This window comes from Canis lupus, chromosome 7 (genome assembly GCF_011100685.1).
Source record: "Canis lupus familiaris isolate Mischka breed German Shepherd chromosome 7, alternate assembly UU_Cfam_GSD_1.0, whole genome shotgun sequence".
NCBI classification, from domain to species: domain Eukaryota; kingdom Metazoa; phylum Chordata; class Mammalia; order Carnivora; family Canidae; genus Canis; species Canis lupus.
This window is the reverse complement of record NC_049228.1, coordinates 2,195,318-2,219,217: the sequence shown is the minus strand read 5'-3', so window position 1 is coordinate 2,219,217 and position 23,900 is coordinate 2,195,318. Positions and strand designations below refer to the sequence as shown.

At 44.3% G+C, this 23,900-nt stretch overlaps 2 protein-coding genes and 2 long non-coding RNA genes across 11 annotated transcripts in view; 2 read left to right on the top strand and 2 right to left on the bottom strand.

Annotated features, from left to right (window-relative positions):
* DDX59 (DEAD-box helicase 59) overlaps window positions 1-6,089 on the bottom strand; it is a 74,506-nt gene extending 68,417 nt beyond the window's left edge. For all 4 annotated transcript variants that reach the window (XM_038541938.1, XM_038541937.1, XM_038541936.1 and 1 more), the window contains exon 1: window positions 5,987-6,089. The gene's annotated coding sequence lies outside the window, so the exon portion shown is untranslated. The remainder of the gene's footprint in view (window positions 1-5,986) is intronic.
* Window positions 3,961-8,164, top strand: LOC111096590. Its single transcript, XR_005361808.1, has 2 exons — window positions 3,961-4,256; window positions 7,735-8,164. It is a non-coding gene; the product is annotated as an uncharacterized LOC111096590 (long non-coding RNA).
* On the bottom strand, window positions 7,704-8,543 carry LOC111096591. Its single transcript, XR_005361809.1, has 3 exons — window positions 8,349-8,543; window positions 7,919-8,008; window positions 7,704-7,833 (listed from the first exon to the last, which is right to left on the bottom strand). It is a non-coding gene; the product is annotated as an uncharacterized LOC111096591 (long non-coding RNA).
* Window positions 8,544-22,096: 13,553 nt separating this feature from the next.
* Window positions 22,097-23,900, top strand: part of CAMSAP2 (calmodulin regulated spectrin associated protein family member 2) — a 116,634-nt gene continuing 114,830 nt past the window's right edge. For 2 of the 5 annotated variants that reach the window (XM_038541931.1, XM_038541929.1), the window contains exon 1: window positions 22,097-22,270. In XM_038541931.1, the coding sequence (XP_038397859.1) occupies window positions 22,132-22,270 (139 nt within the window). In that variant the 5' untranslated portion in view covers window positions 22,097-22,131. Of the gene's footprint in view, window positions 22,271-23,172; window positions 23,322-23,900 lie in introns of those variants that run through there. The other 3 variants (XM_038541932.1, XM_038541930.1, XM_038541933.1) reach the window with 2 other exon arrangements.

The following is a 23,900-nucleotide window of genomic DNA, read 5'->3' as shown; positions in this document are numbered from 1 at the left end:
AAACACACTCTTAAATAATGCCAATGTCAAAAAAAAGTAATAACATAGACAATCCTTATAGCTGAAAAATAATGAATATATCGGACATCAGAATTTGTGGGCCGAAGACTAAGGCGTTCTTAGAAGAAAATCTATAGCCTTAAGTGTCACATTAAAAAAGAAGAAAAAAACAGAAGTTAGTGAGCTGGAATTAATAAATGAAGAGAACAACAGTGTAAACCCAAAGAAAGTAGAAGGAAGGAAATAGAGAGCAGAGACTAACAATGCAGAAGACAAACAGAATAGATCAATAAAAAAAGAAGTTGATTTTTAAAAAAGATTAATGATAGGATCCCTGGGTGGCTCAGCGGTTTAGTGCCTGCCTTCGGCCCAGGGTGTGATCCTGGAGACCCGGGATCAAGTTCAGCATCAGGCTCCCTGCATGGAGCCTGCTTCTCCCTCTGCTTGTGTCTCTGCCTCTCTCTCTCTCTCTCTCTCTCTCTCTCTCTCTCTGTGTCTCTCATGAATAAATAAATAAAATCTTAAAAAAATAAATAAATTAAAATTAAATTAAAAAGATTAACGAGGTAGTCATGCTTCTGGCAGAACTAATTAGATAAATAAGAGAAAAAGCACGAAGGAGCATATTGGGAATAAGAAAAAGGATATGACTACAGATAAAGCAGAAACTGAAATAGTGAGAAAGTGCTATGAAGAAGTCTATGTAAATAAACTTGAAAACATACATGAAATGGAAAATTTTTCTAGAAAAGTTTAACTCATCAAAACTAACTGAAGAGAACTAGGAAGCCTAAGCCTGGATAGATTTTAGCCTTTAAATACATTGACCCCAAGGATAAAATTCTTCCTATAAAACCACTCTCAGGGGGTACCTGAGTGGCTGGGTCGGTTAAGTGTCTGACTTCAGTTCAGGTCATGACCTCAGTGTCCTGGGATGGAGCACTGGGTCTGGCTCCCTGCTTAGCAGGGAGTCTGCTTCTCCCTTCCCCTCTACCTTCCCCCTGCACCCCTCCCCACTTGTGCTCACTCTCTCTCAAATAAATACAATCTTTTAAAAAACCAAAACACTGTCAGGGGTGCCTGGGGAGCACAGTTGTGTACATATCCAGCTCTTGGTTTTGGCTCGGGTCATGATCTTAAGGTCATGAGATCTAGCCCTGCATGGGGCTCCCCACCCAGCTTGGAACCTGCTGGAAATTCTCTCTTTCCCTCTGCCCCTCCTGCTGTGTGCCCGCATGCTCTTTTTCTCTCATTTTAAAATAAATAAATAGGGGATCCCTGGGTGGCGCAGCAGTTTGGCGCCTGCCTTTGGCCCAGGGCGCAATCTTGGAGACCTGGGATCGAATCCCACATCGGGCTCCCGGTGCATGGAGCCTGCTTCTCCCTCTGCCTATGTCTCTGCCTCTCTCTCTCTCTCTCTCTCTGTGACTATCATAAATAAATAAAAAATAATAATTTAAAAAAAGAAAATAAATAAATAAATATTTTTTTAAAAAGAAGTAAAAGAAGACACATAAAAACATGAGATGAATCGTATTCATTAGAAGAGTCAATACTGTAAAAAAAAAAAAAAAAAAGGAATGTTCATTCTTCTCCAGTTAATCTCTGAACTCACTGTCATTCCAATCAAACTCTCTAGTGTTTTGACAAGTAAATTCTAAAGCTTATATGAAAAGATGTTTTGAAGAAAAAGAACAAGATAATTAATTTCCCCAACCATGTAAGAAAGCTTATTATAAAGCTATAATAATGAGGATTGTGGCTACTGTAATTAATATTAGTTTAATGATAGGAAAATAGATCAATAGCACCAAATAAAGAATTGCAGAACGGAACCATTCATACATGAAAACGCTATAGGGTGTTATACACCAATGCAGAAAGCACGACTCTTCAGTAATTGGTGGTGGAAAAACTGGTCAGTCCCATGAAAGAAATAAAACTACATACCTATTTCACACAATCCACAAAGGAAAAATTCAAAATAGGATAAAGACAATTCAAAAGTAAAATGGACAAAGGATATGAATAGTCAAGTCAAAGGAGAAATTTAATTAATGTGAAGCAAAACTGCTCAAATTCACTTGTAATCAAAGAGATACAGAAACAAATTATAACCAAGCCAGCATTTTCATGTATTATATCAGAAAAAACAATGTGAAACTCTCTGGTAATCTCAAGTTCCGGTATGGATGTGGAATAGTTGAAGCCCCATATGCCTGGTGGGAGCTTAAATTGGCACACTTTTGAGAGTAATTTAGAAATACGTATTTAGTTTGAAGGTGTGCAGCTTCACAATCCTCAGCTACTCTCATACACATGTCCAAGAAAATAGGTAAAAGAATATTTATTCTGGGGCACCTGGGTGGCTCAGTGGTTGTGCATCTGCCTTTATCTTGGGTCACGATCCCGGGGTCCTGGGATCGAGTCCCACATCGAGCTCTCTACATGGAGCCTGCTTCTCTCTCTGCCTGTGTCTCTGCCTCTCTCTGTGTGTCTCTCATGAATAAATAAATAAAATATTTTAAAAAATAATATTTAATCTAACACCATTTGCAACAGTGAATGATTAGAAAACATCTAAATATCCATTCATAGTAAAATAGATAAATAAATTGCAGTATATTCATATAAAAGAACACTATACAACAATCAAAATGAATGAACTTAAACTAAGTCAGTGAACATGGGTAAATCTCAACATTGAAAGACAGTATGACATCATTTATATAAAATTTAAAAATACAGGGCAGCCCAGGTGGCTCAGAGGTTTAGCGCCGCCTTCAGCCCAGGGTGTGATCCTGGAGACCCGGGATCGAGTCCCATGTCAGGCTCCCTGCATGGAGCCTGCTTCTCTCTCTGCCTGTGTCTCTGCCTCTCTCTTTCTCTCTCTGTTTCTCTCATGAATAAATAAATAAAATCTTTAAAAAAAATTTAAAAATACATGTCAGCACTGCATTTTATCACACATTTGTATATAATAAAATCATAAGAAGATACAAGAGGAAAAACAGTGGGTGTGTAATAGTGCATACATGGGAGGCAGAAGGTGAGGAATGGAATGGGATAGAATCTACAGAAGGTTTTAACTGCATCTGTAACATTTTATTTTTTAAAAGTTGAGGGGCCCCTGGGTGGCTCAGTTGGTTAAGCTTCTGACTCTTGATTTCAGCTCAGGTCATGATCTCAGGCTCCATGCTCAGCAGGGAATATGCTTGGGATGCTCACTCTCTCTACCTCTGCCCCTCCCCCTGCTCATGTGCACGTGCTCTCTTTCTTTCAAATAGATATATAAAATCTTAAAAAGTTGGAGCACGGGATGCCTGGCAGGCTCAATTGAGGGAGCATGCAACTCTTGATCTTAGGGAACATGAATTTGAGCCCTACGTTGGGTGTGGAGCCTACTTAAAAAAATATTTTTTAGGGGATCCCTGGGTGGCGCAGCGGTTTAGCGTCTGCTTTTGGCCCAGGGCGCGATCCTGGAGACCCGGTATCGAGTCCCACATCTGGCTCCCGGTGCATGGAGCCTGCTTCTCCCTCTGCCTGTGTCTCTGCCTCTCTTTCTCTCTCTCTCTCTCTCTCTCTCTCTCTCTCTCTGTGTGTGTGTGTGTGTGTGTGACTATCATAAATAAATAAAAATTTTAAAAAAACACATCTTCTTAAAAAATATTTTTAAGTTGAAGCAAATATAGCAAAATATTCAGATTTAACAAAGATCAGTGGCTAGCACTTTATATTATTTTCTGTAAATTTCTGTATGCTTGAAATATTTTAAAATTAAAAAAAAATTTAATCTAGTAAAACCAACACTACCTGACTTATGCCTTCAAATTGTTGTTGTTTTTTAATGCCTTCAAATTGTTACCTCAGTTGCTTAGTACGGCGACTACATACTGCATGATGTTAGAAATACTATTATGACATTTTGAACTTGAGTCATGATGTCTTATGTACATGGATTTAATAACAGCATTTTCTACTTATAGTAGAGCAAATGAACTCTTTAAAATCAAGCAGTGCAAAAAAATAAAAATAAAATAAAATCAAGCAGTGCTTTCTGAAACTGCTTCACCTAAGGTAACAGTGAAGGGAGAGCAGCATTTAATGAAAACAAGCAAATGATGAAGGAAATTCAAACAGGCTGGGATGGAGAATGGGGACAGAAAGAGAGAAGAATCTGCTGAGGGAACAGGAGACAGAGGAAAAACAGGAAAAGAATTTTAAAGAAAGCATGCCCAAGATCAACAATACAGAGGGTAAACTGAAAAGCAATAGAGTGGATAATTCTTTATACAATAATAGAAACTATTTTAAAAGGCAGATTTTTTTTTTTTTTAAAAAAAAAAAAGGCAGATTTAGATGCCAGGTGTGATTGAGCTTCACTTAGGCCGTGGAATTTGGCAGTCATTAATGTCTTCTTCTACACTCTTATTTCAAAATGGGGAAACTGAGTCTCAGTTACATAAGTCGGCTTGTGGTTTGGTGCAGAGCTGGAGTAGAACATATCCCCGAAGACACCTAGAATGTGGTGATTCTGCATCGCCTTATGTCTCAAGGGGCCCCGCATGGCTTGACCCAGAAGCTGAGTGGGAGTGGGCTGTGAGGGAGTCCCACAGGGACTTTAGGCAGTGAAGGGACACAAAGAATGATGCCAACCAACTGACATAAACAGTTAGTTGATTTTTTATGCCTCTACAATCTTCCTTTTGCCATTTAAGGCTTTTTAAATGGGGCAGGCTCCCTCTGCTTCAGGTATTTTAGTTGACAAGTGATATGGGGAATAGAGACACGGGGAGTTGAGAACTATTGTATGAGTCCGTTCTTATACTATTTTTATTTCTGCTTTTCCAGCAGAACATTCTCTGTAACACATTCCTTAAAATTGAGTAGAGAAAGTATCGGAGAAGAATCTTCTCTAATTAGGCTCTAAAATAAGATTGCAACCCACAAAGGCAGAGCTGTCCTACACACAGCTCCACTGCAATTACTGTGACTTTCTTTTTTTTTTTAATTCAAAGTGAATTAGGGATCCCTGGGTGGCGCAACGGTTTAGCGCCTGCCTTTGGCCCAGGGCGCGATCCTGGAGACCCGGGATCGAATCCCATATCGGGCTCCTGGTGCATGGAGCCTGCTTCTCCCTCTGCCTATGTCTCCGCCTCTCTCTCTCTTTCTCTGTGACTATCATAAATAAATAAAAAAAAAAAAATTAAAAAACAAAACAAAACAAAAAAAAAACAAAGTGAATTATATCAAATTTAAACAGTAAGCTGTGGTTTTTAATGGTTGTTTGACTCTTCTGATCAAGAGATAGTTAAAGGAAACCAACCAACAAAAATCAAATTGGTTGTATGATACATTGAGCTTGAAGTTTTCTTCGTTTTGTTGAACTGTAAAGGCGCATTATTACCTAATGAAGTCTCTGGGCCAAAATAATATTAGAGGTTTCCAGACAGACTTCACTAACAGCTCTAGGAACCTTATGTTTGGCTGGTAACAGACTGGAGCATTAAGTGACCGACAAGACTCATAAATGCCTCTTTGTTTTCATAGTTGTGCCATAGTGAGGGCACTGTCCACCCAGTACTTGCCATTTAAGCCTCCCTCCCCCTCTCTTTTTTAAATATTTTATTTATTTGACAGAGAGAGAAAGAGAGCACAAGCAGAGGGAGCTGCAGAGGGAGAGAAGCAGGCTCTGTGCTGAGCAGAGAGGCCCACCCAAGGCTCCACCCAGGACCCTAAGATCATGACCTGAGCCAATGGCAGATACTTAACCGACTGAGCCACCCCGGGGGCTCCCCAACCTTCCTTTGCTGAGATTTAAAACTTGGCTGGACATTTATAACTATATTCATCATACAACTCTGTGTCAGGGATTAGTTTTTTGTTTGTTGTTTTTACAAATTCTGAAAACAACACACACCAAGTAGAACAAACCCACACTGTTACGTTTAGGCCGATTTTCTTCCTTTGTGAATTATGTTCTCACCTTTTATTTAAGACATTCAGGGCAAGCAGGCAATGAGAAATATGGGTGTTGCAGTCAGACCTTCCATCAAAAACCAATCATCCTCTTGGCAAGTATTTGTTACATAGTGTAGTTTTAGTTCTAGAATTTGGAATCTAGAAAGAGCTAAGGCATTTGCTGGGAAAGAGTGTGGCAATGCGTTCCCTTTTAGGCAATGTTCTCTCAGAAAAAGGACCTGAGATCCTACTGAATCAGTTAAAAAAAAAAACACCTTGTAGTGAAAACCACACGATGTGGTTCTAAATTACAATATATGTATATATTTTTAAAAAGATGACAGCAAAATAATTTTTTAATAAGTTCTACGACACTGTGCATAATCACTGGAGCGTCACCAAACTCAGATTGAAGGAAGCCTCAGAGGTCATGTGGCCCATCCTTCCCCTAGGCCGGCTTTCGCCCTCATTGTTTTACTCAGCATTCTCTTTAGTCCCTTTGGAATGTCTAAAGCAACACAGTGCAGGGCTTTGAACTACAATTGTTATTTTAGCATTTCATCAACTGGAACATCATTGAGTAGAAGTGATGTTTTTTTTTTGTTTGTTTGTTTTTTAATTTTTATTTATTTATGATAGTCACACAGAGAGAGAGAGAGAGAGAGGCAGAAGCAGGCTCCATGCGCCAGGAACCCGACGTGGGATTCGATCCAGGGTCTCCAGGATCGCGCCCTGGGCCAAAGGCAGGCGCCAAACCGCTGCGCCACCCAGGGATCCCAGAAGTGATGTTTCTAAATTGAATACTGCTTCTAATCCTTTTTAGGTTTAAATTTAAGGCAGTGGCCCTCTTGTACAATGTTGGGATTTTGTTTGGGGAATGAGTGTTAGCTTGGTAGGCAACTTACCTAAGCATTCGTTCAAACATTTGCTGTGGTAGTTACTATGTTTCAGAAGAGACAGTTCTGTGTATAGTCATATTTTGAGTTTTTATGGCTTTATCACCTATAATTATTCCACAAGATAATATACTATTCATTTAGATGTTCAGTTGGAAGTGTCTGGTGGAAAACAATTTATCGAAGGAAAGAAATCAAGACACAAAACATATTAGAGCTGATGGATCCCAGAGAGTATTTGCCAAGAGAGCTGTTAAAAAAAAAGAGGCACCTTCACCTTGGATCTACAGTCTCAAACTCTCTCCCTTAGATTCCAGCCCCTGTACTCAAATTGTGCACAAAAGTGGTAATAATTAAACAGTGGATGAAGCAACCCAAATGTTCATCAAGGTGCTGACACTTATTCTGTGGAATATTATGTAGTAGATAGAAGGAGTGTGCTGGGCTGGGAACATCTCCAACAAGCACATCAAAGAACAATATATATACATCATAAGTCTGATTACTGAGAGAAACTTCCACCTCCACCTGTGCCCAAAGGAAGAGGCAATTAAAATGCTTTTTAAAAAATATATATTTTATTTATTTACTTGACAGAGAGAGAGAGAGAGAGAGCGCACAAGCAGAGGGAGTGGCAGGCCGAGGGAGAGGGAGAAGCAGGCTCCCCTCTGAGCAGGGAGCCCGATGTGGGGCTCGGTCCTGGACCTGGAGATTATGACCTGAGCTGAAGGCAGACACCTAACCAACTGAGCCACCTAGCCACCACCCCCCCCCCCTAAAATGCTTTATTTGTGTAACAGGAATAAATAAATTTAAAATCTAATTATTACTTAAACTACAAACTACATCCTGTCTTTCATAACTGTTGCTCTCTCAGAGAAAGAATCTTCCAGGTGAATCCCGATGCCGCTTTGTGAGGACACTCAAGCAGCCCTTGGAGAGGTCCAGTTGGTGAACAGTTGAGCCCAAATGAATTCTAAGTAGAATGGACAATTCTGTAAGCAATTTTACCAAAATGTCAAAATGCAAACTTTGTGAAGAGTGAGACAAATAAGCTTTACTTCTGTGTTTTCAGCTACTCAGCCTGGCTCTGTCAGCAAGTTTTCTTCTTGGCCAAAGATGTTTAGAGCTGTGGATCCATCCTTTTAGTTCTGTTCATCAAAAACAAAACAAAACAAAAAACAAAAAAACAAAACCTCAAGTGTCTAATTAGATGATTTAGAATCACTAAATCACCGTGGAATATTTAAAGTTTAAAGTTGATTTTAAATATTCCCTAAGGTATAAATAAAATAGCTATTTCCTAAGCAGTTCACTTGAAGTCTTGTGGTGCCCTCCACGCCCTCCACAAGGGGCACAAAATGGGTATACATTTTAGGAGGACTGGGACGAGAGAGGGAGTGTCTGTCTATCACAGATCAATCTACACCATGGAAATGACTATTTCTTGGAGGGAGTAATAGGTAATCATCAAAGCTGTTTGCTTCTTACGGAAGATCCAGAGTAGTTTACACAACTCTTCCCATTGCTCTCTGATTGGGAAGAGAAAAGGGGAGACAGAGAGAGAGAGAGAATGGGGAGGAGAAGAAGGATGAGGACAAGAAGGTGTAGAGGGACGAGATTGAAAGGAGAAGGTGTTTTGAGGGGGTTGGAGAAGCAATACAGGGAGGGACATTTGCTGTAATGTCGTGGGGAGAGCAAATCACAGCCCTGTCACCGTCTCCAGGGAGTCCTTTGTGACCCCTGCCCCAGTGCATTGTCGGAGCCTCTTTACTGTTGCTGCATAATGAATTAACCCCAAACTATCCCGTAGTTTCTGAGGGCCAGGAGTCCAGGGGTGGTCTAGGAGTCGCTGTGGCTCAGCCTCCCAGAGGGCTATTGGCTCCTGATGGCCTGCCAGGGCCTGGAGGATCAGCTTCCAGAACGGCTCCCCGCATGACTGCCAGCAGGCAGCTGGGTCCCTCACGCAGGGGACCTGCCTGTGAGGGCTTGAGTGTCCTTACAACACAGCGGACGGATTTCCCCCAGGAGAGATCCCAGAGAGCTGAGGCACAAGGTTGCAATGCCTTTTATGACCTTGTCCCCACTGACTAGGCTATGGACACTGTCCTTTGTGTGGTTTTCTTATTCTTTAGAACGGAGTCCCTTTTTCCAGCTCTATCTTTTGAAGAGAAACTCAAGGGACGGGGAACCAGACTCTATCTTTTGAAGGGAAACTCAAAGAATTTGTGAACATCTTTTAAACGACCATATCACTCACTGTCCCTAAACGGGCCAGGGGTCCCACTCTCGGCTCTCTGTGGGGTACAGTGGCCACTGCATTTGCATCCCTTGGGACTCCGTCATTCTTTTATTCGATTCATAATGAAAATCACTAGTAGAAATAACACACACACACACACAATGGCCTCGACTGCATACAAAGTTGTGATAGATAGAAAGCTGCTTGGAGAATCACATTTTTTTTTTTTTTTGAGAATCACGTATTTTTAACAAAATTGGAAGTATAAAAATGTGACTCAGGGAAATTGAACCTGTTAAAAGTAATGACCACAAGAAAGACAACTTATAGCAGCAGGTTGCTGTAGAGTTCGCTGTGAGCCAAAGAGCTTTACAAAAAAAATAAAATCTTGGTTGTAAATCTACATGGAAAAGAGCTAATTCCAGTGAAAATAATCTCAGGAGAACAGAAAAAGAAAATGAAAAAACAAAGCAAAACAAAACTGGGAATAGTTTAGCTGCAGAGTAGAGAAAGTTGGTTAAAGAATGAAATTAGCCTAAGGACACTCTCTCCGAAAACACTGTCTTCACGGTCAACACTGTTGATATAACTCGGATTAAAATGCTTGTGTTAAGGGATCCCTGGGTGGCTCAGCGGTTTAGCGCCTGCCTTTGGCCCAGGGTGTGACCCTGGAGACCTGGGATCAAGCCGCATCCGGCTCCTGGCATGGGGCCTGCTCCTCTCTCTGTCTGTCTCTCATAAATAAGCAAATAAATATGATCTTTAAGAAAATAATAACAATAACAAAATGCCTGTGACAATTCCTTTGTTACTTCATGTAGACATTAAATAACCTTTGATTAGGGTGGCCGTGGAACAATAGCTTTTTAAAGTTTAACATTGGGGCGGCCCAGGTGGCTCAGAGGTTGAGCATCTGCCTCCGGCTCAGGGCGTGACCCGGGTCCCAGGATGGAATCCTGCCTCGGGCTCCCCGCACGGAGCCTGCTTCTCCCTCTGCCTGTGTCTCTGCCTCTCTCTCTGGGTCTCTCTCTGTCTCTCATGAATAAATAAGTAAAATCTTTAAAAATAAATAAATAAAGTTTAACTTTTAAGGCATAAACTAGAAATGAAAAGATTGACAGAATTCAATACAGAAAAACATCCCCAAAATGCTGCAATTGACACTAAAAGGGAAATGATGGCTTGAAAAACATGACTGTATTTGATAAAGAGTTAATACATTTTATATATATCTCTCTCACAAATGAATATGAGAGGATGAATACCCTAATAAAAAATGAGAAATTAGTTTTTTTTTTTAAGATTTTTATTCATTTATAAGACAGAGAAAACAGATGGAGCCCTGCGTTGGGCTCTGTGCTGAGCATGGAGCCTATTAGGATTCTCTCTCTCCCTCTGTCCCTCCCTCTGCTTACACTCTCTCTTTCTCACTTAAAAAAAAAATTATCCATATGTAAGAATAATCAGTAGGTCAGTAGGCAAAGATAGATGTCCTAGGGTATTCCTTACAGCAGTATTCATAAAAACAAAAAATATAGGAATAACAAAAATATCCTATAATAGGGGAGTGGCTAAAATTTAAAAAAATGCATCCTTGCAATGAAATTCTATTTTGTGTTACTCTGATGTTTTACATGAGTATCCATTAGTATCAAGGGACATTAATAATATTATGTAAAAGAAACAAGTTATAACTGTACAGGGATCCCTGGGTGGCGCAGCGGTTTGGCGCCTGCCTTTGGCCCAGGGCGCGATCCTGGAGACTCGGGATCGAGTCCCACGTCGGGCTCCCGGTGCATGGAGCCTGCTTCTCCCTCTGCCTGTGTCTCTGCCTCTCTCTCTCTCTCTCTCTCTCTCTCTCTCTCTGTGACTATCATAAATAAAATAAATAAATTTAAAAAAAGTTATAACTGTACAATATAAGCTTATTTTGTTACAAAATGAATGGAAGGATATATAAAGCATATCTCTAGGTGGTGAAATTATAGCTGTTTATTTTTTCATTTGCTTTTTTATACTTTTTTAAAAGATTTTATTTATTTATTCATGAGAGACACAGAGAGAGAGGCAGAGACACAGGCAGAGGGAGAAGCAGGCTCCATGCAGGGAGCCCAATGTGGGACTCGATCCGAGGTCTCTAGGATCAGGCCCTGGGCTGAAGGTGGCGCTAAACCGCTGAGCCACCCAGGCTGCCCCAGTACTTTTTAAATTAAAGAAATGTGGGGCCCCTGGGTGACCAGTCAGTTGAGCATCTGCCTTTGGCTTAAGTCATGATCCCAGCATCCTGGTATCCAGCTTCATATCAGGCTCCTTGTTGGAGAAGGAGGGTCTGCTGCTCCCTCTCCCACTGCCCCTTCTCCCTGCTTATAATCTTTCTCAAATAAATAATTAAAATGATTAAAGGAAAAAAAGGATCCAATTTCTGGATCCTAAGAATTGAAAATAACTAAAGAAATGAATATGGATTGCTTTTATTATGAGAAAAAACTTGTAAGTTTTAAGTATGAAAAATACACTCGATTGCAATTAGAATGTTTTCTAGGGACACCTAGTGTTTGAGCATCTGCCTTTAGCCCAGGTCCTGATCTGGGGTCCTGGGATCGAGTCCCACATGGGGTTCCCTGTGGGGAGCCTGTTTCTCCCTCTGCCTGTGTCTCTGCCTCTCTCTCTTTGTGTCTCTCATGAATAAATAAATAAAATCTTTAAAAAAAAAGTTTTCTATTTTTTTTGTATTGATGTAGTTTTTCTTACATTATTTATAGTAATTTCCTGCCTTTTTAGTGAAGAAAAAAAATAACATACTTAAAAAAAAAGTGCAGGCCAGGATTTGGGAACAGGTTGTGCTTACAACCACCTCTTTCTAATCTCACCCCCACATCTTTGCTCCCATTTCTCACTCCCACCCTCACTCTAAAAAGTTAACCAAACTAGCTAAGTGGCCCATGGAAGATAAACAATACAATCTATCTCCAGTGTGAAACAAAAACTTAAATGATGTACCTGCCTGAACTCATCCACCTGATTATTAACATAAATATACAAGACTCAGTAGGAAGATAATTGTTCTTATTTGCACACATCCAAGGTGGTTCCTAGCATTTCCAGTTTTGCTTACAAATAAAATATCCTATTTTATTTACAAATGGTTATTTTTCTGAATTATGTCCACTAATGTAATGTAACAAAAAGAAGTTTTAAAATACAGTGAGAAATAGCTTAAAACAGATTTTAAGTGGATTAGTAAAAGCACCAGAGTATTGCTTCTATTTTTAAACAAACCTCTTTTATTTTGGAATTGTGGAGGACTACCTCAGCACATTTTTCACTCACTAGGCCATTTGTTGCTTTTCTTTCCTTTCCAACTGTAGCTTTCATTTCTGAGTCACCTAAAAGTAAAGTTATGGCAAGAATTATGTTCTGAGCTATGTAAATTCCATAAAGAATATCATTTGGGATGCCACAAGCTTTTGTCTTTTCTAATTCCCAACGTTAGGCTGTGATTTTCCTCTTCTAGTTTATCCAGAACCTTTAACTTAACAGCATAAGAAACTAAACAGGAAGTTACATTTCTCTGATCTAGAAAATTATGAGGAAGATGGGGAGCAGATGAGAAAACTAAATCAGGAGAAGGAAGCCACATATTTTGTTTCCATTAATCAAAATCATATTCAAAAGTCTCCTAGTATCCCGACTGAAAAGATCAAACAACAGAAAGAACTACAGTATATTTTTCCAGCTGTCTATAGGTCATAATGAAAGGAATGATCATTTCCTATGTCTACTGATAGTTCCAGGTCTATTTAGAAAGAGGGCCACAAAAGTTGAAGCATAGCTCCTAAATAGTGCCTTAAAGGAAGATTTGATTTATATACTTAGTGACAAAACAAACAAACAAACAAACAAAAAAAACAACAACCAAACGTCAATAATTTAGCCCATATGCCATGACTTTTCAAATATCAGCATATCTGAAATTACAATAATAATGGTTTCCGGGATTCCTGGGTGGCTCAGCGGTTAAGTGCCTGCCTTCAGCCCAGGGCATGATCCTGGAGATCCAGGATCAAATCCCGCGTCAGGCTCACTGCATGGAGCCTGCTTCTCCCTCTGCCTATGTCTCTGCCTCTCTCTCTCTCTCTCTCTCTCTCTCATGAATAAATAAATAAAATCTTAAAAAAAAAAATAATGGTTTCCATAGCAAATATAATACACAAAAACAACAGATTTTGGCTTTTTTCTGAAAAAGCCAGATTTTTGTTATTTGCAGCCGGTTTTGTTTAAGATGCTAATCTAGACTAATTTACTTAATTCGGCTGAGTAGAGCAGTGGCCTCCACACTTTGGGATTTCACAAAGCAGCCAAGTTTCCCAAATGAATGAATAAATGGATAAACTGGAGAGTAAAGAACATAAGGTTATTAACTTTTTATTTCACCAGTGAGGATACATAAAAGCTCAACCGTCATCAATGACTATCATTATTTTATAAGAGAAAGGACATTTTAACAGGAAAAAAAGCAAGAAGGGAATAATCTCATAATTAAAAAATAATCCTTTAGAGGAAAAAAAAGCAATTTTATGAAAAAAATGACTTTATGTTTTCTCTGTATAATTTCTAATAAACCATAATAGACTAGTATTGAGGAACCATTGGGAACCACTATAGTCTTAAGGACATCAGCTTTCCATTTTTAATTCCCATTTAAGCTAGTGAAGTTATATTGATCTGTTTCAAGGCCCTAAAATGTGTGTTAATATGTATTTTTTGCTGCCTGTTAATTCACTGGTTCTTTCAACTATTCAGCAAATACTTCATGTGGTCTATTATATGTAAGGCACTGGAGGAGGTTATAAAGTGAGACAAGATTGTCTCTTCTATTATGGTGCACAGAAAAAATTATAATTCGAGACAAAGCACACCATAAGAGGGCACAAATAGATGCGGGAAGCCTGTAGGAATGGGACAGTGGGCAGGGAAAGCTCCATGGCACAGGTGGCATTTGAGGTTTATTTTAAGACGATATTTCAATGGCTTTTGTTGATCTGGTGGAGGGCATTATTCAGGGCAGTTAATGAATTAATCCAAACCAATAAACCTTGTGAAGGATTAAATGTGTTGACAATCTTGAGAGTAATTTGGCTTGATATGAATAGGAGAGTCCTGGGGAAATATGAATGGGTCGTTTTGCAGAGGATCTTCAAAGTCAAGGCAAATGTTTAGACTACATCTAGTCAGCAAGGCATCACCACCAAGTAGGCAAGTGGGGATGGAAAGATCCCAGCACTTGAAACCAGAAGCCACGAGTTTGTCAACTCTATTCTTTCCGTGAAACCTTGAGAAATTCTCTTAATCCCTCTGAGCCTCCTTTTTCCATCTGTAAAATGAGATTAATTCCCATGTTACATGTTATTTTATAATCAAATAAGATGCAGTAAAGGAAAAATCTAGTATAGTATTGGACATAGAGTCTGAAATTAAAGTTTGTTGACTGTGAATATTGTTGAATAGTCAAAATTCAGGTTCAAAAAGAGAAACTAGAAGAAGCCAATTGTTGCCAGGGAGGCAGAGGGTGAGGGAATGGGCAAATGGGAGAAGGAGAGTGGGAGGTACGGGTTTCCAGTTATGGACTGAATAAGTCACAAGGATGAAAGGTACAGCATCAGGAATATAGTCAACGCAATTGTAATAGCCACGTATAGTGACAGGTGGTAGCTACACTGTAGTAAGCATAGCATAACATAGACACTTCCTGAATCTCTATGTGGTATACCTGAAACTAAAGTAACGCTGTGTGTTAACCACACTTCAATAGAAAAAAGTAAAGAGGGAGACAGAAACTGAGTGGGAGGAAAAGAGGAAATGAGAAATTCATGGGAATAGAAATGAGTAAATGGAAATGAGAGATATTTGGGCTGCTTGGGTAGACGGGATGAGAAAAGAGAGCTCAAGGATGATGATGACACATATAAGCACAGAATGGTGTCATTTGTCAAATTTGGGAGACTGTGACAAGAAGCCCAGGGAGAGGAGAGTGGGGGAAAGTTTGTTTTTCATTATTGAATTTGAGGTCCTATGGCTGTATCCGGGTGGAAATGGCCAGCAGGTATAGGAAGTTAGAGAGGAGTCAGAAGCAGAGATATAGATTAGGGAATCACCTAAGAATGGAAGCCATAAAGACACTGTTGCAATGCCAAGAATGGGAGCGTTGAGAGGAAGGAGGGAACCAGGGATTGAGTTTTGAGTAGCTCCTCTATTGCGTGGGTGAGCAAACAAAGGATGCTGGAAGAGCAGCAGAGAAGAGCTTTGAAAAGTGAGAAAAACCAGGTGTTTCCAGGAGGGCCATGGAACCTGAGAGAGAAAAGGTCTCTCTTAAAAAAGGTTTTAAGAACAAAGGGACACTCATCAGTACCACATGCCCCAGAGGCCAAAGACACAACAGCAGAAGAGTCTAAACAAGGAGCTCATTAAGGACTTTTGTGAGAACAATTTCAGTACTGTGCGAGGTGCAGAAGCACACTGCCAGGGAGGAGTGAAGAAGTGGAAGTATACATACTAATTTACAGTTTGAATAAGTAAAGCTGCTTATGAATCAAATGCTACCAAAGCATTAAAAGGAAAAAATTAGGTCTCTCGACTAGTCCTCCAGTTTCCTGTGCATCCTTCCAAGAATATCCAAGGATATTCCATGAATATATATGACTTTTAAATACCACACTAAAACATACGGCTCTGAACCACTCTCTTTTTTCCTTGACCACATGATGTCTCAGAGATCTCGTCATTTGATGCAATGGATCCCTATGTGAAGCATAATTTATTGGATTGGTCCTTTCCTCTACTGATGGACACTTAGGTATTTTCCATCAAGAAGTTGATAAAAAGAACAAAAGTCTTCTTGGTTTGACTGGTTGACACTCTAAAACTCTAGATCTTGATGAATTAAGTGGTAGGACTCCTGTACCTAACAACAAACAACTACAACCATCCCCTTCTCTCATCCCAGTTTGGATTTGGTGACTGCCTTCATGGGAGGATTCCATTTCCTGCTCTCTAACCTCGCCTACCCTTTCTGCATAATCTCATCAAAAGGCTTTCTGAAAATAAAAAAAAAAGTAACTCCTACCCAAAAGATTTAAATCCTGAACCCTAGACATCTGACTGATTTAGCCTTTAGTTATGATCTCAAAACGTACATAGATGTCAGCCTCCCACTAAAGACTGTTGGTGTTGGAAGCATCTTAGAAGTTGCCCAGTCCTGGGGTCCCTGGGTGGCTCAGCGGTTTAGCACCTGTCTTTGGCCCAGAGCGTGATCCTGGAGCCCCAGGATTGAGTCCCATGTCAGGTTCCTGGCATGGAGCCTGCCTCTCCCTCTGCCTGTGTCTCTGCCTCTCTCTCTCTCTCTATGTCTATCATAAATAAATAAGATTAAAAAAAAAAAAAAAAGAAGTTTGCCCAGTCCCATCCTTTGTTTTACAGCAGTGGAAAATGGAGAGCAGTGAGATATGTTCCCCCCGAATCATGTGGCAAAACAGTAATGGAACCCAGGGTCTACACTCCCCAACCAGTGTTTGACCTCAAGCCAGACCTCGGATTGAGTAGGGCATCAAGAAAGGAAACATGTCTTTGGGATCTGAGAAAATATAATGCTGTCCCTGGGAACGCGAAAGCCAGGTTTCACTTTTCAGGTTAGACTGATTCACAGTATGACTTTGGGGAGCCATGTGTCCTCCCTGTGTTTCTCCAGCTACATATTTGGCCTCCTACCATACTGGCCTTGCAGAAATTGTGCAGGTTGATGAGGTAATCCTTAAAAAAATTCTGTTAGCTCTTCAGATGAAAGCCTCAACTGTGTCTAGAAAAGACAGAATGTCGGATACGCAGCACAGACTCTTCTATCCCATATTGGTTTATCAGATGCTGCTCAGCTTCAGCCAACGAAACACTTACAAACATCAGCAGCTAAGCTTCCCCCGCCCCCCACCCTCCTCTCAATCTTGGTTATTCCTTTTTTTTTTTTTTTTAAAGATTTTATTTATTTATGAGAGACAGAGAGAGAGAGAGAGAGAGGCAGAGACACAGGCAGAGAGAGAAGCAGGCTCCATGCAGGGAGCCTGATGTGGGACTTGATCCTGGGACTCCAGGACCACACACTGGGCCAAAGGCAGGCACTAAACCGCTGAGCCATCCAGGGATCCCCAATCTTGGTTATTCTTAATCTGGTTGATTCAAAGTTTACTTATCCTACTTCCTCGAGTTTCAAAATAACACAAGGTCTTCACCATTTACTTAAATCCTCTGGTTTCTCCATTTTCCAGATGAAGATACTGGTGGTGAGGGGTAAGCGGTTGTGGTGAGGATCCAATACAGGTAGAACAGGATCTGATACATACAAAGTGCTCAATAAGAGTTAGCTACTCTCAGTGTAACCTTTTGAATGTGGATGGTGGTATATTAAACATGCATTCAATTAAGAAAGTAACTCTGTATGGCTCAGTGGTTCCTTTGTTTCTCTGTTTTTGAGGGGACACACTGAAGATCTCTCCAGGTGAAATAACAAGGCTTTGAGCCTAGGAGATAAAGACATGACAGTGAAGGTGAACCAGACTGCTCAGGCCCTCAAATCCCTGCATTTTCTCATTAAAAGTTTGCTTTCGGGATCCCTGGGTGGCGCAGCGGTTTGGAGCCTGCCTTTGGCCCAGGGCGCGATCCTGGAGACCCGGGATCGAATCCCACGTCGGGCTCCCGGTGCATGGAGCCTGCTTCTCCCTCTGCCTATGTCTCTGCCTCTCTCTCTCTCTCTCTGTATGACTATCATAAAAAAAAAATAAATAAATAAATAAATAAAAAAAAAAGTTTGCTTTCTCAGCTGTCTTGTTCAACTTTGCCTCCTCAGTACCCAGGTACTCCATCAATACGGAGAATGAATGAATGAATATGTTTATGCCACCTCTCCAAAGACAGAAAAATGGAGGAGAAAGTTTGGCTCACACTGCAGATTTACAGGAGAAAGGAAATAGAAGGAGAATTATAGTTGTAGGAATAGTGTAACTGTTGCCCGATGGATAGTCTATGCCTGGAGATAAAAAACAAAAAACAAAAAACCCAAAAAACAGAGAAAGACCTGTGCAGTTGGACAAGCTGGCCCAAAGAATCACTGGGTTTTGTTTTTGTTTTTACTGAAGTCAGATATCTCAAGAAGGTAGTGGAGAGCATTTCTTTCTGACAGTGGTATTCTACAGAGATTTCCAATTTTTAAAAGAGATCATTCTGCAGGTACCACAAAGAATACCCTATTAGAGTGTCTGCCTCCCTGAAAATGAATCCTTCTTCTTTGTACTCAGGGTGTTTCTCTGTTAATAATAGCCTCCTACTATGACCCCAAGTTTCACAGCCTCCCTGAAAGTAAAAGCTGCTCTGTGTAGGCATTTCTTTCCCCCCTATTCCTAAACACACTCCTCCCAAACTGGGGTCATAGTAATGCCACTGCTACTAAATGCATCACCACTGAATCAAAGGACAAGTCAGAGCAACTGTCTGTTTCCTTTTCTTCCTTTATCATGTTTATTTGGGTTGAAATGGTTTTCAATAAAATTCAGCAAGCATTTACCCAGCACCCATTGTGAAGGAAGCACTGTGCTAGGTCACATATGCAACATAAAGTCAATTAGACAGGGGTTCTGGCCTTAGGAATCTTGTCCTGGCTTGCACATTATTGTAGCAACTGGTGAAATGTTTCAGTATCTTTCTTCAACCTGTCCAGGCTATAGGTTTCTCTTAATTTGACTTGTTGCTCTAGAAATTCAGTTGAAGGTGAATGTGAATACATTGGATTTAACTAAAGTCCTGAAACATACACACACACACACACACACACACACACACACACACACACACACACCCCTCCTGATCCCTTGGCCTAGATGTTCTCTCTGCACTTTCTAACTCTTATAGCACTTACCACTTTTACATTATTATTATTATTTTTTTACGTTATATTTTATTTAGGTATATGTCAGCCTCCATAATCTAGGGAGGGGAGAGGCGCAGGGAAGAGGAGTAGAGCCAGAAGACTTGGGTTTGTTTGTGAAGGCAGACCTAGATATCAATCAACCGTGAAATCTTGGCCATGCAACTTATTATCTATGATCTTTAGTCCTGCATCTAGAATTGCAAGATAAGAATGCCTGTTGCACAGACTGGATATGAAAATTAAGGTAGTCATATGAACATGCTTTGTAAATTACTAACCATAGGTTAATTTTATTAACCCCTATGTGACCCAGCAAAGGGGCCTTGCCTCTGAGGAATATTTTCTTAATATTCATTAAATTATCGAAAAATGACATTAACCACATTGTGGTGTATTCTTCTCACTGATATTCTTTTCCTAGCCCACATTGTTAGCAAGACTTAACTAGTGCTGTAGCCGATTCAGGGTGGAGCAATTTTTAAAAAAAGACTTTATTTACTTATTTGAGAGAGTGAGAATGAGAGGGAGAGAAAGCACAAGTGGGGTGAGGGGCGGGTGGGGGGGAAGCTGACTCCCCACTGAGCAGGGAGCCTGATGTGGGGCTTGATTCCAGGACCCCGGGATCATGACCTGAGCAGAAGGCAGCTGCTTAACCGACTGAGCTGAGCCACCCAGGCGCCGCAGGGTGGAGTAATTGTAGGGATTAAACTGGATCAAAAGGGCCTGCTTGCTGGTGGAGCTGAGTCCAACGCCCTTCCCCTCATACTTCACATGTCTTGCTTCTGTTTTAAGGGCAGGTGATATCAGGGAGACCCTAGTAGTTAAAACTTAGGCTTTGGAGTAAGACCGTCCTAGGTTCAAATCTTGGATCTGCTAGTTTACTAGTTGTGCGATAGAGGGTAGTTAAAATTTTTTTTTCTTAAAGCTTTCTCATCTGAAAGACGAAGATAACACACGATTTTTCAATAATTAAAATTAGGTAATATTTTAAATGAGAAGTTGCGAGGAATTAGCGAGTCACATCGCCTTAAGTGTTAGCTGCAGTGACATCCATTCTTAGTCCCTAAATGTTAATTGAGTCGCTCCGATGGGCTGCGCAGTCAACAGGTCCTGGAGATACACCGTGTAGCCAGTAGGAAAGACAGACGATCAGCTGCTGATACAATGTGTCAAATGCTGTGACAGGAATAAGCACAGGGGGCCCTGGGACCCGTAGCGGAACCTACGTGACAGCACTGACCGCGATGTGTCAGGTGCTGTCTGGGAAGGCTTCTTGGAGGAAGGGATTACCATGCAGAGGCTTCCCTGTCGCGTAGGAGTTCGCCAGGTGGACATAGGGACCACACTGAGCAAGGACAGAGATTTTGTAGAAAACATGCCTTTTTGGGAAAACAGAGCGGCTCTGACAAAAGGAAGCCACACAGGCTTGCAGACACCAGGTCGGGGGGGGTGGCAGGCTGCTGTGCACAAGACCCCGTGCCTTATCTGCAGGAGACGGAGGAGGGGGCGCTGTGCCCTGTCACCCGGTGAGAGCGCTTACATGGAGAGCATGGAGTCAAGAAAAGCATGTTGAGGGCAGCCCGGGGGGGGGGGGGGGGGGGGGGGGGGGGGGGGGGGGGGGGGGGGGGGGGGGGGGGGGGCTCAGTGGTTTAGCGCCTGCCTTCAGCCCAGGGCGTGACCCTGGAGACCCGGGATGGAGTCCCACGTCGGGCTCCCTGCATGGAGTCTGTTTCTCCCTCTGCCTGTGTCTCTGTCTCCTCTCTGTGTATTCTCATAAATAAATAATAAATCTTAAAAAAATAAAAAAGAAAAGAAAAGAAAAGCATGTTGATGTGATGAGATTAATACAGGTTTGGGGTTTTGCAGGTTCCCGGTCCTGGTTATGAAGCCCCAGCCTCAGCTCCATCAATTCGGTTCATGCCATCTGAGGGTGCACCAGCGACAACACCCGACCCTTAGGCCCGCTGGGGCTCCCACTCGGGCTCCGGGTCCGTCGGCCTGGCCGCAGGGCACGTCCCGGGGCGCGCGTGTCCCTAAACAGCAGCTCCCCCCGTGTAGGCCCTGCTGTCCGGTCCCTGCGGTCGTGCAGCATCGTCCAGCAGCAGCAGCAGTAGCAGCAGCAGCAGCGGCAGCAAGAGCAGCCGCCGGGGACGCGGAGGACGTCGGCCCTGGCGAGCGCGGCCCAGCTGCGATCCGGGATCCGGGATCCGGGACCCGGGCGCGGGGCGGGGCGGGGCGGGGCGGGGCGCGGAGCGAGGCTGCGCATGCTCGGAGCGCCGGGCGGCCGGAGGGGAGCGGGCGGGGGCGCCGGCCGGAGCGGCGCCGGGGCGCATGCGCAGTGCCCGCGTCGGCTCCCTCCAGCCAGTGCGGCAGCCGGAAAACCGCAGCGGCGGCGGCGGCGGCGGCCTGGGAGCAGGCGAGCCGGGCGGCCGCGGGGGGAGCGCAGCCCGGCGGCGGGGCGCGGAGCGTCCGCGGCGGGGAAGGCCCGGGCGGCGGCGGCGGCGACGGCGGCGGCGGCGGCGGCGGCGGGAGGACGCGGCGCCGCGCGGGGAGCGCCGAGGAGGGGCCGCGGGGCCGCGGGGGGCTTGACGTTTCCCGGCGCGGCGGGTCCGTGCGTCCGTCCGCCCGCCCGGGGCCTGCGGGGGCGTCCGCGCTCCGGGGGCAGGCGGGCGCGGGGGCGCGGGGGCGCGGGGCCCGCGATGGCGGGGCGGCCCCGCACCCGGTGATCGCCGCAGCCCGCGCTCCCCGCTAGCGCTCCGGGCCCTTGCAGCCCCCTCCCCCGAGCCCGGGGACCAGCCGGAGACAAAGGACGCGGCCTCGCGCGGACGGACGGACGGACGCCGCGGTCCTATGCCCCCGGGCGGCGGGCGCGGGGGTGCGGGCGGGCTGGCGGCGCGCACGGCTGGGCTGCTCCTCCCCGAGGCCGCGCGGCCGGGCCTCGCCCCGGCGCCGATGCTCTGAGCCGCTCCCGCGGCGGGGCCGCAGCATGTGAGGCCGGGAGCCCGCGCCCCGCACCCCGCGCCCGTGCCCCGCGCCCCGCGCCCCGAGAGCCGCCCCGAGACATGGGGGACGCCGCGGACCCCCGGGAGCCCAAGCGGACGTTCATCGTGCCGGCCATCAAGCCCTTCGACCACTACGACTTCTCCAGGGCCAAGGTCGCCTGCAATCTGGCCTGGCTGGTGGCCAAGGCCTTCGGGACAGGTGAGCGCTGCCTCTCCGTCCTCCCCCTCCTCCCCCTCCCCTCCTCCCTCCTCCCCATTCTCCTCCCCCTCCTCCCCTCCCTCCTCCCCCTCCTCCTCCCCATCCTCCTCGTCCTACTCTCCGTCCTCCCGCTCCTCTTCCCCTCCTTCCTCCTCCCCCTCCTCTCCTCCCTCCTCCTCCCCATCCTCCTCCCCCTCCTCCCCTCCCCTCCTCCCCTCCTCTTTCTCCCTCCTCCCCTTCTTCTCCCCCTCCTCCCCCCTTCTTGTCCCCCTCTTCTCCCTCTCCTCCTCTCTTTCCTCCCTCGTCCTCCCCATCCTCCTCACCTTCCTCCCCCCTCCTCCTCCTCCCCTCCCCCTTCCTTCCCCTTCTCCCCCTTCCCCCTCCTCCTCCCTTTCCTCCCCCCTCCTCGTCTCCCTCCTCCTTTCCCTCCTCCTCCTCTTCCCCCTCCTCCTCCTCCCTCCTCCTTCCTCTCCTCTCGTTCCCCCCCCCCTCCTCCCCCTCCTCTTCCTCGCACAGGTTCCAGGAGGGGATGGGGATGGGGATGGGGATGGGGGTACTGGGAGGACCAGAGAGAAAGGAGGAATAGAGCAGCTTCTGCCTCCATCGGGCGCCCTGGAACGGTCAGCCGGGACTCATCCTGTCATTGGGCAGCCGACGTATCTTGTTGTGTCCAGTGAAGCCGTTGGGCCGTGTTTTCACACAGGGTGGTTTTATTTCGTGGGGGGGGGGGGCGGGGGGTGTTTCCGTCGCGCTGCCGCCTGCACTTCTCCCTCGGTCACAATTGTGATCACACCACCGAGAAACTGGCGTTGGTTCCCGTGTCCCCGGGAGGAGGCGGGCGGCGCATCCTGTACCCTGAGGATCCCGACTGCGCGGCCACGGCTGCTGCGAGCCCCCGAGAGGCGGCCCCGTGCGGGGGCAGCGGGGGTCCCTGCCGCGTCCCCGAGGCCTGCGTCCCCGGCCCTGCTGCGCTCCAGGCCCTGTTGAACCAGTTATTTGAAACCGATATTCTGGCTTGCGGATGGTGGGATGCTGTTTTCATCTGTTACCGGTGAGACCTATTCCTCTTGCCAAACGTATTTTGGCTTCATCAATTAAGAGGAACACACGCTGCCTACTAGGGGATTTTTTTTTTTTTTTTTCCTTTTCTAATAGAGGAGTGTTTTTGAGGGCATGTGGTGTTGACACGGATTGTACAGTGCAGTAAGCAATTAAACATTCTCCCCGTTACCCAGTCGGTGCAGAATAACAGGAAAAGGACCTCCTGTTGTAATTCCTTAGCTGTTGCTGTAGGAGCCCATGTTGTAGAGTCCTGAAAAAATGAGAGAGCTTTTCCTAGGAGGATGCTCGCCAAAGGAAGTTTTGTCTGATAACTTTAAGCATCGTTTTGTAAGATTTCTGTGCCCCGGTTAAGACATTTTACGTGTGTAAAATATTTGTTGAAAAGTTTCTTAGTATTTTCAGACTTTTCTCCAGATGTTAAATGTAAGGTGTTAGGGTTTTTTTGTTTGTTTGGTTGGTTGGTTGGTTGGTTGGTTTTTGTTTTGTTTCTGTGGGAGGAGAATGGCTTACTTCCACTTTGAAGACTGAAAATAGGGGAGTTAATGGCTTAATTGACTCTTCCTGAAGA